Genomic DNA, 13,007 nt, shown 5'->3' with positions numbered 1-13,007 from the left:
TTCAGAGACTTGTTCCTCTCGTCATTATGACTTCTAGTCTGTTACGTACAAATTTATGGTTCTTTGCATTTTGATTCTATATTTATTCACTCTCGGATCAAGGTTCTTGGATTCGTTACGACCGTCTGTTCATTTTGTGAACCTGTTCAAGACCGGAATTTGGAGAGATGTGAGATTTTTCCTTAGAGAACAAGCTATTCAAGAATATACCTACGCACCAGCCATCCTCAGAATTTCTTGCGGAGAAAATGTTGATTTAGCTTTGTGTGTGGTGAGGAAATTTTCTTTCTGCAAGAACACACCCATTCAGAACCAGTTTTCTTTTGATACGTGAAGCGGAGCAGGTTGGTGTTTGGACAGTTCATTGGTTTTGGATCTGCAATAACTGTATACTCCTCGAACCAAAGACAATGTAATACTTTCTGCCTTGAAGAGCAGAATTTCACGTAACTGGTTGTGGTTGACCACACTGGACGGGTGCAGACGCGGAGTAGTAAAAACAAAGGGACTCACTATTTCGTTCCCCCCGTGAACAACTAGTTCATTTGCTCGTTGTCGTAGTTTTTACATTGCAGAGATGTGTTACACCCAAGAAATTAGTGATTTTATGCAGTATCAGTGACATCATCATTAGAATATGCACGCGTTTTGTGCATGTAGAACAAATTTATTTTTTTAAAAACTGGTGCGAAATAGAGGAATTAAATGTATGCTGGTCACACATCGTTGTTAGGTTAGGAATGTTGGTTTGATGCCGATGGTAATTTTACGTATCTTTTGCGTGTAGAATGAAATTATGCTGAAAAGTGGTGAAAATGGGCCCAAGTTCTTTTTGTTTTATTACGATTTCATCATGCTACAAATGCAACTTTTACATGGTTCAATTTCGATTTAGTATGTCTGTTAACACATACTGCAGAGTTTTAGCGATTACTTAAGATTTTGTCAATATATGATTTTGTGGTTAGGTTAGGAAGGTCAGGTTTGGTTGTCTTAGAATTAAAATAAAGACCCTGAATGCACTCTACTAAGGTTCCCATTTATTTCTACATTCATTCCCACTAGTTTACAATACTTACTGTCGCTTGTTAACCGGAGAGTTTACAATACTTACTGTCGCTTGTCAACCGGAGAATACCTTGTCCGTGGGAAGTGTGTATGATTGCGTAAGGTCATTTTGAAGTTTTCTTTTCAACATAAATAACTTTTTCGAATCCAAATAGTGCTCATTATTTTAAGGAAGGTTCAAATTTCGTGTCACAATGATTGCCAAAATTCTGTAATAATTAGTCTTCCTGCTAAGAAAATTTGAAAAAATCATAAAACATTCGGAACTGTTACCTTTTAATATACAGATTTCGATGTTTTCCGTAATATAAAATTGGTTCCAGCATGTGGAAAACTCAAATAATGGAGATATTTGATACCAAAGTATGGCCCGCGTATATATTTTTTTTAGGTGTATGGTTGTGTTGCGGCTCCAGGCTGTTGTGTATCCTTCACCGCTGAGATTATGATAAAAAACAACAAAACACTCGCGTAATGATTACACGTAGATTTATTGTATAGAAATATAAGTGAACTGGAAACTACATATGATAATGCAGAGCGTTATGAACAACGAACTTATGTCACGCAATCTGTCTCTGTTGTTTGCTCACTGACGTTCTATTGTTTTTAGTAATTCTTAATGCCAGGAGATGGTGCTGGTTGGCTTTTTACATACTGTTTTGCGATTGACGGAACATGCCGCCCACCTTGAAGGCACTGCCTTCAACCTAATTAAGTCACACTAGTTACACTACACTGGAAGGGGGCACAGCCTCCCGACTGCTCTCTTTGTCTGACCGTGGATTGTTTTTATGGACACCACCCAAACAGGTCCATCACCTCCAGGATGAAGCTCGATGATTCTTCCTAACTTCCAGCTCAAGGGGGGAAGGTTGTCTTCTTTGAGTAAGACCAGGTCTCAAACGCGTAGATTAGTGTTCTTCCATTTCCATTTGGATCGTTGTTCAAGATTTGTGAGATATTCACGTGACCACCGGTTCCAAAAATGTTGATACAACTGTTGCATATGCTGCCACCTGGATATTCTATTCTATTCACTGGAATTAAGTTCAAATCAGGTTCGGAAATGGTGGTGAGTGCCTCACCAACTAGAAAATGACCAGGGGGTTAAAGGGTTGAGATCATTCGGTTCATTAGATAAAGGAGTCAAGGGTCTAGAATTTAAGCAAGCTTTGATGAGTGTTAGATATGTGTAAGTCTCTTCGTAAGTGAATGAGGCGTCAAATGATACTTCAGCGACTTCACTGCAGTTTCCCAGAGGCCTCCCATACTTGCTGACCTTGGGGGTATGAAATGCCATTCGATGTTGTCAGAAGCTAGGAAATTCTGAACCTTTTCTTGATGAACTTGTGACATGAATAATGCTTGTAATTCACGTTGTGCACCTACAAAGTTTGTTGCATTATCAGAGATAATTTTAGCACATCTTCCTCGTCGAGAGATGAATCGTTTCAATGCTCCAATAAATGAATATGTAGTTAAGTTGCTGACTAGTTCGATATGTACAGCCTTTGTAGCCAGGCAAACAAAAATTGTGATGTAAGCTTTTTCTAGTCTGCTGCCGTGACGATTGTTGGTTTAGATGTAAATTGGACCGCAATAATCTACACCGCTGTGTAAAAATGGTCTACTTGGTGTCACTCTTTCTCCTGGAAGGTCTCCCATCAGCTGTTCAAATGCCTTCGGTTTGTTTTTGAAGCAAACAATGCACTGATGTACAATTTTTCTGATTAAGTTACGTCCACTGAGGGGCCAATACGATTGTCTTAGTGACGTCAGCAGAAGTTGAGGTCCAGCGTGGAGTAGTCTTCTGTGCTCATTTTCAGCAATCAAAATTGTCAATCTGGAGTTTGCAGGTAGAATAATTGAATATTTCTGGTCATATGTATTTTCAGATGCTGCAAGTCTTCCACCCACCCTAATTACTTGATTCTTGTCGAGAAATGGATTTAAGTTAAGTAGTCTGCTTGACTTGGGTAGTTCTGCTTTACTTTTGAGAGCTTGCAACTCTAGTTGAAATTCTTGTTGTTGAGTAAGTTTTATTAAGTATGCAATAGCTCCTTGCAGTTCAGTTGTTGTCAATGGTCCAAACTGTCGTTCCTGCTGTAACTTTCTTGAGTTGTGAGAGGATCTCATACAATACGCTGTTACTCTCTGTAATCTTTCTAATGTGGAGTATCGTTCAAGTAACTTAAATGACTTTGTAGTTGTTAAGGCGACTGTAGTTTTCCTTTGTTCAGGTAAATCTTGAGGTTCAACTGTAATCTTATTGTGATCAATAAGTTCATTTGTTAGCCATGATGGTCCATGCCACCAAGATTTAGCATTTGGCATTTGTGATGGTAACAAGCCTCTTGAAATATGATCTGCTGGATTGTCTTGAGTTCTTACGTGTCTCCATTCGTAACTGCTTGTCAGTTTCTGTATTTCAGCCAAGCTAGTACAAGCTAGTCTGACCATAGAATAATCTTGATTCCTGTCCATTTTAGAGCTTCTGTGACCTTGTGTGTAAGTCTGGCAAGAAGTAATGCTCCACAGAGTTCCAAACGTGGTAAGGTTACCTTTTTTAGAGGGGCAACGCGAGATTTTGAGCAAAGTAAATTAGGCGTGATGTGTCCATTTTTGAATCTTTGCATTTAATGTAAATACATGCTTCATAACCAAGCTCAGATGCGTCACTGAACCCGTGTATCTCTACTTCTGATGTTGGTTCGGTCATTGTCCATCTCGGAACATGAAGTTTCTCTAGCTGTGGTAGTTCCTTGCGAAAGTGATCCCATTCTGAATGCAATGATGATGGTATTGTTTCATCCCAATCTAGTTTCAGTCTCCACAGATGTTGAAGAAATACCTTTGCTTTGAGGATGACTGGTTCTATTATTCCTAATGGATCAAAGATACCAGCAATGGTGGATAAAATAGATCGTTTGGAAATTCTTTCACTTCGATTTGTATCTTTTATTGTGAAATAAAATTCATCTGTGGTTGGATTCCATAATAATCCTAAACTCCTTATAGTTTGTTGTGCTTCATCTATGTGATCTTGTTTTGTTTCTTGATGTTCTACTGGAATGTGAGGTAATAATGTTGGGTAATTAGCACATCATTTTCTCAATTTAAATCCACCACGTTGTAATAATGCGATGAGGCTGTTTTGCAATTCTAATATTTCTTCCTTTGTATTGGAACCTGTTAGAATATCATCAATGTAGATATCTCTGAGTACGACTTCTGCAGCCTTTGGGAAGTCCTGTTTTTCATCTAATGCAAGTTGTTCAAGACATCTCGTAGCAAGAAATGGTGCTGAAGCTGTCCCATACGTCACTGTTGAGAGTTGAAATGTTTTGAGAGGTTTCTGTGGGTCATCACGCCAAATGATCTTCTGTAGACAAGTATCTTCCGAATAAACTTGTATTTGTCTATACATTTTCTGAATGTCACAAGTAATGACATATTTGTGTTGCCTAAATTGTGTGACAATAGCGAATATGTCATCCTGTATTGTAGGTCCCAGCATTAGAATATCGTTGAGTGATAATCCACTGAAAGTTTTGCATGAGGCATCAAAAACAACACTGTGTTTTGATGTGGAGCTTGTTTCCTTGGTTACGCAATGATGAGGCAAGAAACATTTTGAAATGTGACATTCATCTTCCTCAATACGTTGCATGTGTTTCAAACTTTCATATTCGTTCATGAAATTGACACAAGCATCCTTTAATTCTGGATTCTTGATGAGTCTCTTCTCCATTAAATGAAATCTTCTGGTTGCTATTTCTTTCGAATCACCTAATTTACTTATGCTGTTCTTTACTGGCAATCGAACAATAAATCTTCCAGTTTCATCTCTCTTGAAATTAGCCTTAAAACGTTCTTCATAAGCAATCTCTTCTGCGGATAAGCTAGTCGTAGCGTTGCGTTCTTCAAGTGACCAGAATTTTTGCAGTTGATCCTCGATTCGTTCTTCTATGCTAAGACAACATACGTTTGGTGATGCATGATGTGACGTAATATCATATTTGCCTCCCACGATCCATCTGAACGTGGTTTTCTGTAGAGTTGGCAACCCTGGTGTGAGACGTATTTGACCTATGCAAAGCAGATCAAAAAATATTCCCGCTCCGATCAGTAAGTCTACTCTTTGAGGTGTATTGAATTGTGGATCTGACAAATGAATATTCTGTGGAATATTCTAATTGTGGATATTAATCGGAAATGCTGGCAGTTCTTGTGTGATTTCAGGCAGAACGACAAATTCTAATGTGGCAAAATAAGCATTGAATCTTTATTTGACAGTGGCTTGAACGCTGTGATTCTGATGTGCCTATTCCATTTATGTGAGACATCCTGTTGGTTTTTTTCAATTTCAACATTTGCGCCATTCTTGAACTGATAAAGTTTGATTGCGATGCCAAATCGAGAAGAACTCGACAACTGTGATATGATCCTTGTGCATTACTAACATAAACAACTGCTGTTTGTTTGTGAGTATTCTGTGTTACACATGTAACGGATTCTGTATCTCTTCGCCCTTCACTTGGAGTGACGTAGTTTTCTGATTGAGAAGACGAGGATGATGATGCCCTGCATGATGATGACTGCTGAGAAAAATGCAGTAGGGAATTGTGCCTTGAATTGCAAATCTTACAGTTACCTGAAGGGCATGTCTCAGATCTGTGTCCAGCTTCCAAACAATTGAGGCAAAGTGAAAGACGCTTTACTACATTTATTCGCTCTGGTACTGATTTTGCTTTGAATGAAGTGCACTGATAAATGAAGTGTGCTTGATTACAAAATCTGCACTTTTGTTCATTGTATGAAAGATGAACGTTTGTTTTGAACATATTCTTACTTTCCGATCCACTCTTCTGAGAATAAGTGCCTTTGTTGCGAAACAGGTTTATTTTGTGTGGGCCAATTGTTATCTACTGCATCTAAAACTTGACACCTTTGTTGCAGAAACTGAATGAGTTCTGACATCGACGGAAGTTCAGTACCTGGAATTATTTCTTCCCATTCTTTATGAGTAACGCTATCTAATTTATTTGTGACTAAATGCAAAAGAAGAGCGTCCCAATTTTCTGTCGGTTGACCAAGCGATTTTAATAAAGCATGTAAATGTTTCACTATGCTGTCTAGAAGTCGCTTCAAAGTGGCAGCAGATTCTCTTTCTATAGGTGGTAAATCAAACAATGCCTTTACGTGTTTGTTTACAATGTATCTTTTGTTTTCAAACTGCTCCTTTAAAAGTGACCACGCCGTTTCATAATTCCGTACAGAGATCTCGAGCGCTTGAATGACTTCAAGTGCTTCCCCTCGCAGCGAAGAATGCAAATAGTTAAATTTCTGAATAGCTTGCAATGACGAATTGTTATGAATTAGTGCTTGAAACGTGTCAAAAAAAGACAACCATTCATCATAATGTCCATGAAATAACGGTAGATTTATCACTGGCAATTTCACTGCAATACTGTTCTTGTATCTTTCGGCACTTCGTTGTGAATTTTAGACGTTGCGTGCGACTGGAGTACAGTTTTTGCGTGCACAGCTAACTCAAAATATGCATTTTCGAAGTGTTCCCTTTCTTGACCTTCCTGTTCCTGTAATGACTCATCTTGCAAAAGTTCAATTTCTGACTGAATGTTTTCGAAGTCTTTCAACGATTCAACAAATTTCTCATGACGTAATGTTAATTGTGCGATTCCATGCTCTTCTGTGAGGCTATCAATGTATGCTCTGAAACGCGTAACTCGAGCCTTTACTTGTCCCCACTTAACGATAAGCTCTTTCAGTGTGTCTTCATTCATTGTTGCTAACGAGAATTCAAACTGTTTTGTCACGACACTGATGCACTGGAACTGTTCATAGCAGTATTGAAAGTTCACTTACACTTCACTGAACACTAAGACAGGGTAACACAAAGGGTGTGAGGATGTAATTGAATAGGAAACTGACGAAACTTGCATGCACTCACTACCTACCTTGTTGTTGCTGCTGTGATGCGACCGTTGACTTCCATGGCAGGCTCAATCATGTTGCACCCGGATTTGGAGTACCAAAATGTTGCGGCTTCGGACTGTTGTGTATCCTTCACCGCTGAGATTATGATAAAAAACAACAAAACACTCGCGTAATGATTACACGTGGATTTATTGTATAGAAATATAAGTGAACTGGAAACTACATATGATAATGCAGAGCGTCATGAACAACAAACTTATGCCACACAATCTGTCTCTGTTGTTTGCTCGCCGACGTTCTATTATTTTTAGTAATTCTTAATGCCAAGAGATGGCGTTGGTTGGCTTTTTACATACTGTTTTGCGATTGACGGAACAGGTTGGTCACCGGCCCCATTCACGTTCTGAATTTCCGAAATATGTACTACGTATTTTCAATAAATTAAAATAGCATTGTATTAATCACTTGGTAAATTTTCAGCTAATAACTGTGTATATTCATATTAATTAATGTGCCTGCATATTTTATTGAAAAACATGAGGTTCAAAAGCAAAAATCATGACGACAAACATGTCTGGAAAGATTTCATTTCTGGTCTGGAAAACCTGGAAAAGTCGGGGAATTTCATAATCAAAAAATCGTAGCTACCCTGCAATTGTAATTTTACATTTTACTCCTTGAATTTTCACGTGTTCTTGTGTGTGTAGAATGAAATTTGCTAAAAAAAAAAAGTGAAAGTGAATATTTATAATAATTAATGAATTATATATTTAATTGAAAAATGCAAGGTTCAAAAGCAAAAATCATGATGATAGACATGTCTGGAGAAATTACATCTTTGGACTGAAAGACATTGAAATATCAGGGAATTTCATAATAAAAAAATCATAGCAACCCTGATATGTCACTATATGAAATATTCCAACTTTTCAGTATCCTGAAATTTGAAAATTCATATTTCACAATTTTACACATCTCAAGTTATAAGCATACTTCTCTGAGGAGCCAATTTTTCTATATATGCCTCAAGCCAGTCGATAACGTTAATAACTTTCATGTACTTGCCTTTGTTCATTTCAGGTGAAAGGAGTGAAGTTCATGTGGGATGCTTGTTTTGAATCTTTAAGCCGTTGCAAAAAGGATCCAGGCTCTGGTTGCATTTTGGCTCATTGTATGGGATTAGGAAAAACATTACAGGTTGGTTGCAAAAGTGTGGACAAGGTTACTATTGTTTGTTTGTTGTAATTAATAAGCATTGTAAAGATCATGAAGTGCACAGATTTTTGTTAAATTGCCTAAAACTACAATTTCATGTGTGAAAATTTGTGAATGTTGAACTTATGTCTGTTACTTATATCTGTTAAAAATAACTAAGATTAGAAATATAATGCTACCTAATATATAAAAAAGAAACAAAACTTTGTGCACTTTTGTTATTGCGGCAACAATAATAAATCTAGTAATTAACATTATATGCACATATTTTTTTTTGTGTTCGTTTGTTTGTTCTATTTCAGTGGCCACTGCCACAATTTGTACCACAACAAATTCCCAAAATCAAAATCAATGGAACACCAAAAACACCAGTTTCTTGGATAAATGGGTACCGTATGTGCCAGCGTATAGGATGCACCCACCAGCACATAGGATGCCATTTTTTTTGTGCACATTTTTTTAAAAATTAATTTACAGTATTTCAAATATAAAGTAATATGTAGGCTTACTTTCAACAAATAACTTTACTAACCTAACTAGGAAAGAATGTATTTTAATTTTTCTTCGTTAAAACCCAGAGCTAAATGAAGTCACAACAATTGGAAAGTTTAAACAAACATGTTGTGATTGTCCTTTACAGCACATGCATGTCCATGCATGTAAACTCTATGTGACTGGAATGCCCATACACCACATGGAAGCAAGAAATTGTCTAACTGAGAAAAGAGAAAATTTCCAGAAATGAAGGTAATAAAAAACTGAGTATCAGCATACAAGATGCGCTCTGTTTTTCAGACCTATTTTTAGAGGAAAAAGGTGCATCTTATACACCGGCAAATGCAGTTCTTTTCTCTGCTACTTGATCTTTGATTCCCCTGAAAAATAAATGATTATGAACTTTTTAATTATATATAATTTGCTGTCTTAATGTTAGTTATGAACACATAAGTTACTGATATTTGTCTACACACCCATGTTTTATTCCATGCAGGTTGTAACGCTGATTCACACGCTCCTTACTCATCCAAAGACAAAAGTACATACAGTGCTTGTAGTATGTCCACTTAATACAGTGCTGAACTGGGTGAATGAGTTGCACATGTGGCAGAAATGTGTTGACAAGAGGAAGGAAATAATAAACGTTTTTGAACTTTCAAAGTGAGTAGTTTTATAAAAATAAATTTAAGTGCACTAAGACCGTATCAGTTTGGACTGATAATTGTACTCTTTACTGATCGATCGATATCCATCCACTTGGGGACTTGAATATTTGTTCAGAATAGCTGAATATGAAATTTTGCTGTTACTGATTATGTGCCGATTACTGATTCCAATATTGTACCAATCTGATCTAAAATAGCTAATGTTCATTGAACAGGGTGGCTGCTCACCGGAAATTATGCGTGAATTTTTCTCCGTAGACGTGAAAAATTGCAACTTTTATTAATCCAAATCACATTGAATTTATACTTCTTTATAAATGCTCTATGGCAAATTTTTACAGTTTAGCTTTCATTTTTGTGGATGAAGGAAAAGAAAGCTGCATGGAAAATAAAACAGAATTCTCTTAATCCGTTTACTTTGTTAGTGTCCTTTACAGAACAATCTAGCTGACAGACGGAAGATTATTACAAGATAAGACATCTTGAAGTTGATTAGATACATTTGAGTTTCTAATTTTCGTAGATTAGTTGATGCTTTAACTTTTGCAACATGTTTTTAATTGTATTTAAAGTCTGAGTATGTGAAATAGCGAATGTAAACTCTGAACCTTAAATTAAATATTTTAAATATATATATATACAGTTTTTTTAATTGAATTTAAATTTTTGAATACATTGGAATCACACATACCCTTCATATTGTTAAATATATCTGCATGTGTGTGGTATGTAAGGTTAAAATAGAGAAGACATCTACTTGTACCCTTGATTTTTTGATAGTTTGCCTTGAAAAATTAGAATTATACTTGAATTTTATCATGACCCTAGAGTGGCCACTCTGTTGAACATAAATAATTTAGTACCGTCTTGGTTTATTGTATGTAACAAGATGACTGCAGTAGGTTTTGCCATAATAATAATAATAATAACTGTGTATTTACATATATACATTTAACAGGCTCTGGTTGGAGGATTCCTTCCCCACATCTTGGAAGGAGGCTATTCTTGTTCCCATCATGAAGCTAGGTAATATCGTGGATTCATCAGTATTGGCACTTTATTGTTACCTGTTAAAGCATGTAATTTCATCCATAGTAAATATTTTGGTTCCTCTTGCGTTATATTTGTTTCAGTTGTTACCTCAAAATACGGCCTGAAACTCAGACTGTTTAAATAAGTAAAATTTTTGTACCATTATCTTACAGGTATAAAGAGCATTACGAGAGAAGCTATCAGTTGAAGGACTGGCAGGAATGTGGAGGTGTTATGGTGGTTGGTTACGAAATGTATCAAAAACTTGCAATTCCGAACAACAGGATTAAAAAGAAGCCGAAGAAAAAGGATTTGGAAGCCTTCAAAGAAACTTTGATTGATCCAGGTACCTTTTTTTCCTGTGAATTGTGCTTAAATAATGAGCAAGTTTGTGTTTACTTCAATTACATGTCTTTTATGGGTTTTGGACTAAAAGCAGGGTTGTCAGGTATCAGGGAATTAGATTTGAATTAGGGAAACCCTTTAAAAGTCAGGGAATTTAAGCCTATTGATTAATAAGAACTGCATCCAAATTGTACAGGGTGCAGCATAAGTTACTACCGTGCAATTGTAACTTGCATACTAGGGGTGTGCGGGACAGGATTTTTTTGGTTGGGACGGGAAATTTTTTAAATCCAGACTTTCAGGATGGTAAATGATCAAAATTTCCCGAAGCTCTGGAAATCTCAAATTCTGCATGTCACTTTCACCTTGTGATTTTTTTTTTCATTTCTGGAATAACAACCAACAATTTCTGGTAAGTTCCAGACACTTACAGTGCAGAAAATGTCGAGAATTAACGACTTTTTAAAATGGCCATTTGGTATTTCCCGACTGCTTGGGATCCCAGAAAGTCAGGAAGTCATTTCCTGAAGTCAGGGTCAGGATGGAAATTTTTTTTCGCGATCCCGGTCCTGACTTTTTGGGACCCGCACACCCCTATTGCATACTGAGGTAACCTAACTTACATGCATTTGATGATACAACTTACACTAACATGCATATAATAATACGATGTACAAACATCAATATGCCAGTTAACTCTTCAAAGTGTCCGCCCTTATTCCCCATACATTTCAAACAATGTTTGTCCACAGGTGGACATATCACAAAGTTCTAGGTTGGAAGTGTTTTCAGGGCCTTCAAATGTTCTGGGTCTGTCAGTTGGGTGGGTGCTCCTTTGAAATTAATCAGACAGCAAAAAAGGTCTACATGGAAACGCTGAACTTTTCTCCTTGCACTAGATTAGTGTTGAATCCAAATCTTTTTGATATATTATAATTTATTAAATGGAACAAATAAGCAACTAATGTTAGTGACTTCTTATTATGTTGGATTTATTCTGTAATTCAAACTTCATGGTCATGTAGGGAAGCACCTATTCACTCTTTACACTACCTCATGTATATACATTTCCTTCAACTTGTGTTAATTGCTGTAATAGTAATCAATGACTGTAGCAGTTCCTGTCTCTGATATCTAATCTTGTATACATGTGCATTAGGCATGGTCAACACAATATGTAAATAAATACAAATTATTTCACCTTTGTTTTTTGTTATAGGACCAGATCTCATAGTGTGTGATGAAGGTCATCTCTTGAAGAATGAGAAGACTATTCGTTCAATAGCATTAAATCTAGTACGAACTAGTAGACGAATTGTTTTAACAGGAACTCCCTTGCAGAATAATTTGAAAGAGTGTAAGTATTTTATTTATTGGTATTATTTTTTACTTGCTGCCAATTTAAGTCTAATGTAAATGACCTAAGTAGCTAATATTGAGAATGCAAACTACTTTTTTTAGAAGTTGTAAAATATTAAATGCATATACACTGTTTTCACTGAATTGCAACTACAGCTGTGCAATATCAAAGTTTGATATCAACAGTACCAATAATAATGAGGGTTATTTTTTAAGTAAGGTCCATTTTGCAATAAAAACGAAGTAAATAAATATTTGAAAAAAACAACATTTATTTTCTGAATTTACATACACTTCTCTATTTTTCTACATAGGTTCCTTGCCGGTTTAAACATTTATCATAATGAACTATGAGTTTTTGGATACCCTCCTCATAGAACTCTGCTGCCTCTGAGATAGCCAGTTACGACAAATGTTTAAACCGGCAAGGAAATTATGTAGCAAATAGAGAAGTGTATGTAAATTCAGAAAATGTTTTTTTGAAAAACATTTACTTACTTCATTTTTATTGCAAAACGGACCTTACTTAAAAAATAACCCTCGTATCAATGTTGACGAAAACGGTAATTTGGCAAAAAAAAAAAAAAATATTGATATGAACTAATATGAACGAAACGAACAAATATAGATTTTTCAGTCTTATCATCTGGATTGTAGTTTTACTAGGAGAAACAGAGACTCGTGTTCTTTGGATAGACAGCTCTAATAATCAAGTTCAAGTAATTTCTTAAATGTTCGCAAAACCAAAGATAAAATACACATCTTACATATGTGTGGCTTACAAGGTTCTTGTTAAAACCAACGTTTCAGGCCTGTCACCGGATACTTCTTCAGGCCTCTTCAATAAAGTCACATTTAGAA

The 13,007-nt window shown here is 36.2% G+C and overlaps 1 protein-coding gene across 5 annotated transcripts in view; it reads left to right on the top strand.

Moving 5' to 3' along the window:
- The window catches only part of LOC145985371 (uncharacterized), a 148,910-nt gene that overhangs the window by 79,984 nt on the left and 55,919 nt on the right, over positions 1-13,007 (top strand). For all 5 annotated transcript variants that reach the window (XM_083119322.1, XM_083119323.1, XM_083119320.1 and 2 more), the window contains 4 exons: positions 8,113-8,229; positions 9,239-9,405; positions 10,616-10,788; positions 12,007-12,144. In XM_083119322.1, the coding sequence (XP_082975448.1) occupies positions 8,113-8,229; positions 9,239-9,405; positions 10,616-10,788; positions 12,007-12,144 (595 nt within the window). The remainder of the gene's footprint in view (positions 1-8,112; positions 8,230-9,238; positions 9,406-10,615; positions 10,789-12,006; positions 12,145-13,007) is intronic.

This window comes from Lepisma saccharinum, chromosome 3, assembly GCF_977018435.1.
Source record: "Lepisma saccharinum chromosome 3, izLepSacc3.1, whole genome shotgun sequence".
Taxonomy (NCBI): Eukaryota; Metazoa; Arthropoda; class Insecta; order Zygentoma; family Lepismatidae; genus Lepisma; species Lepisma saccharinum.
Note: the sequence above shows the minus strand (reverse complement) of the source record. Positions and strands in the feature narration are given on the sequence as shown.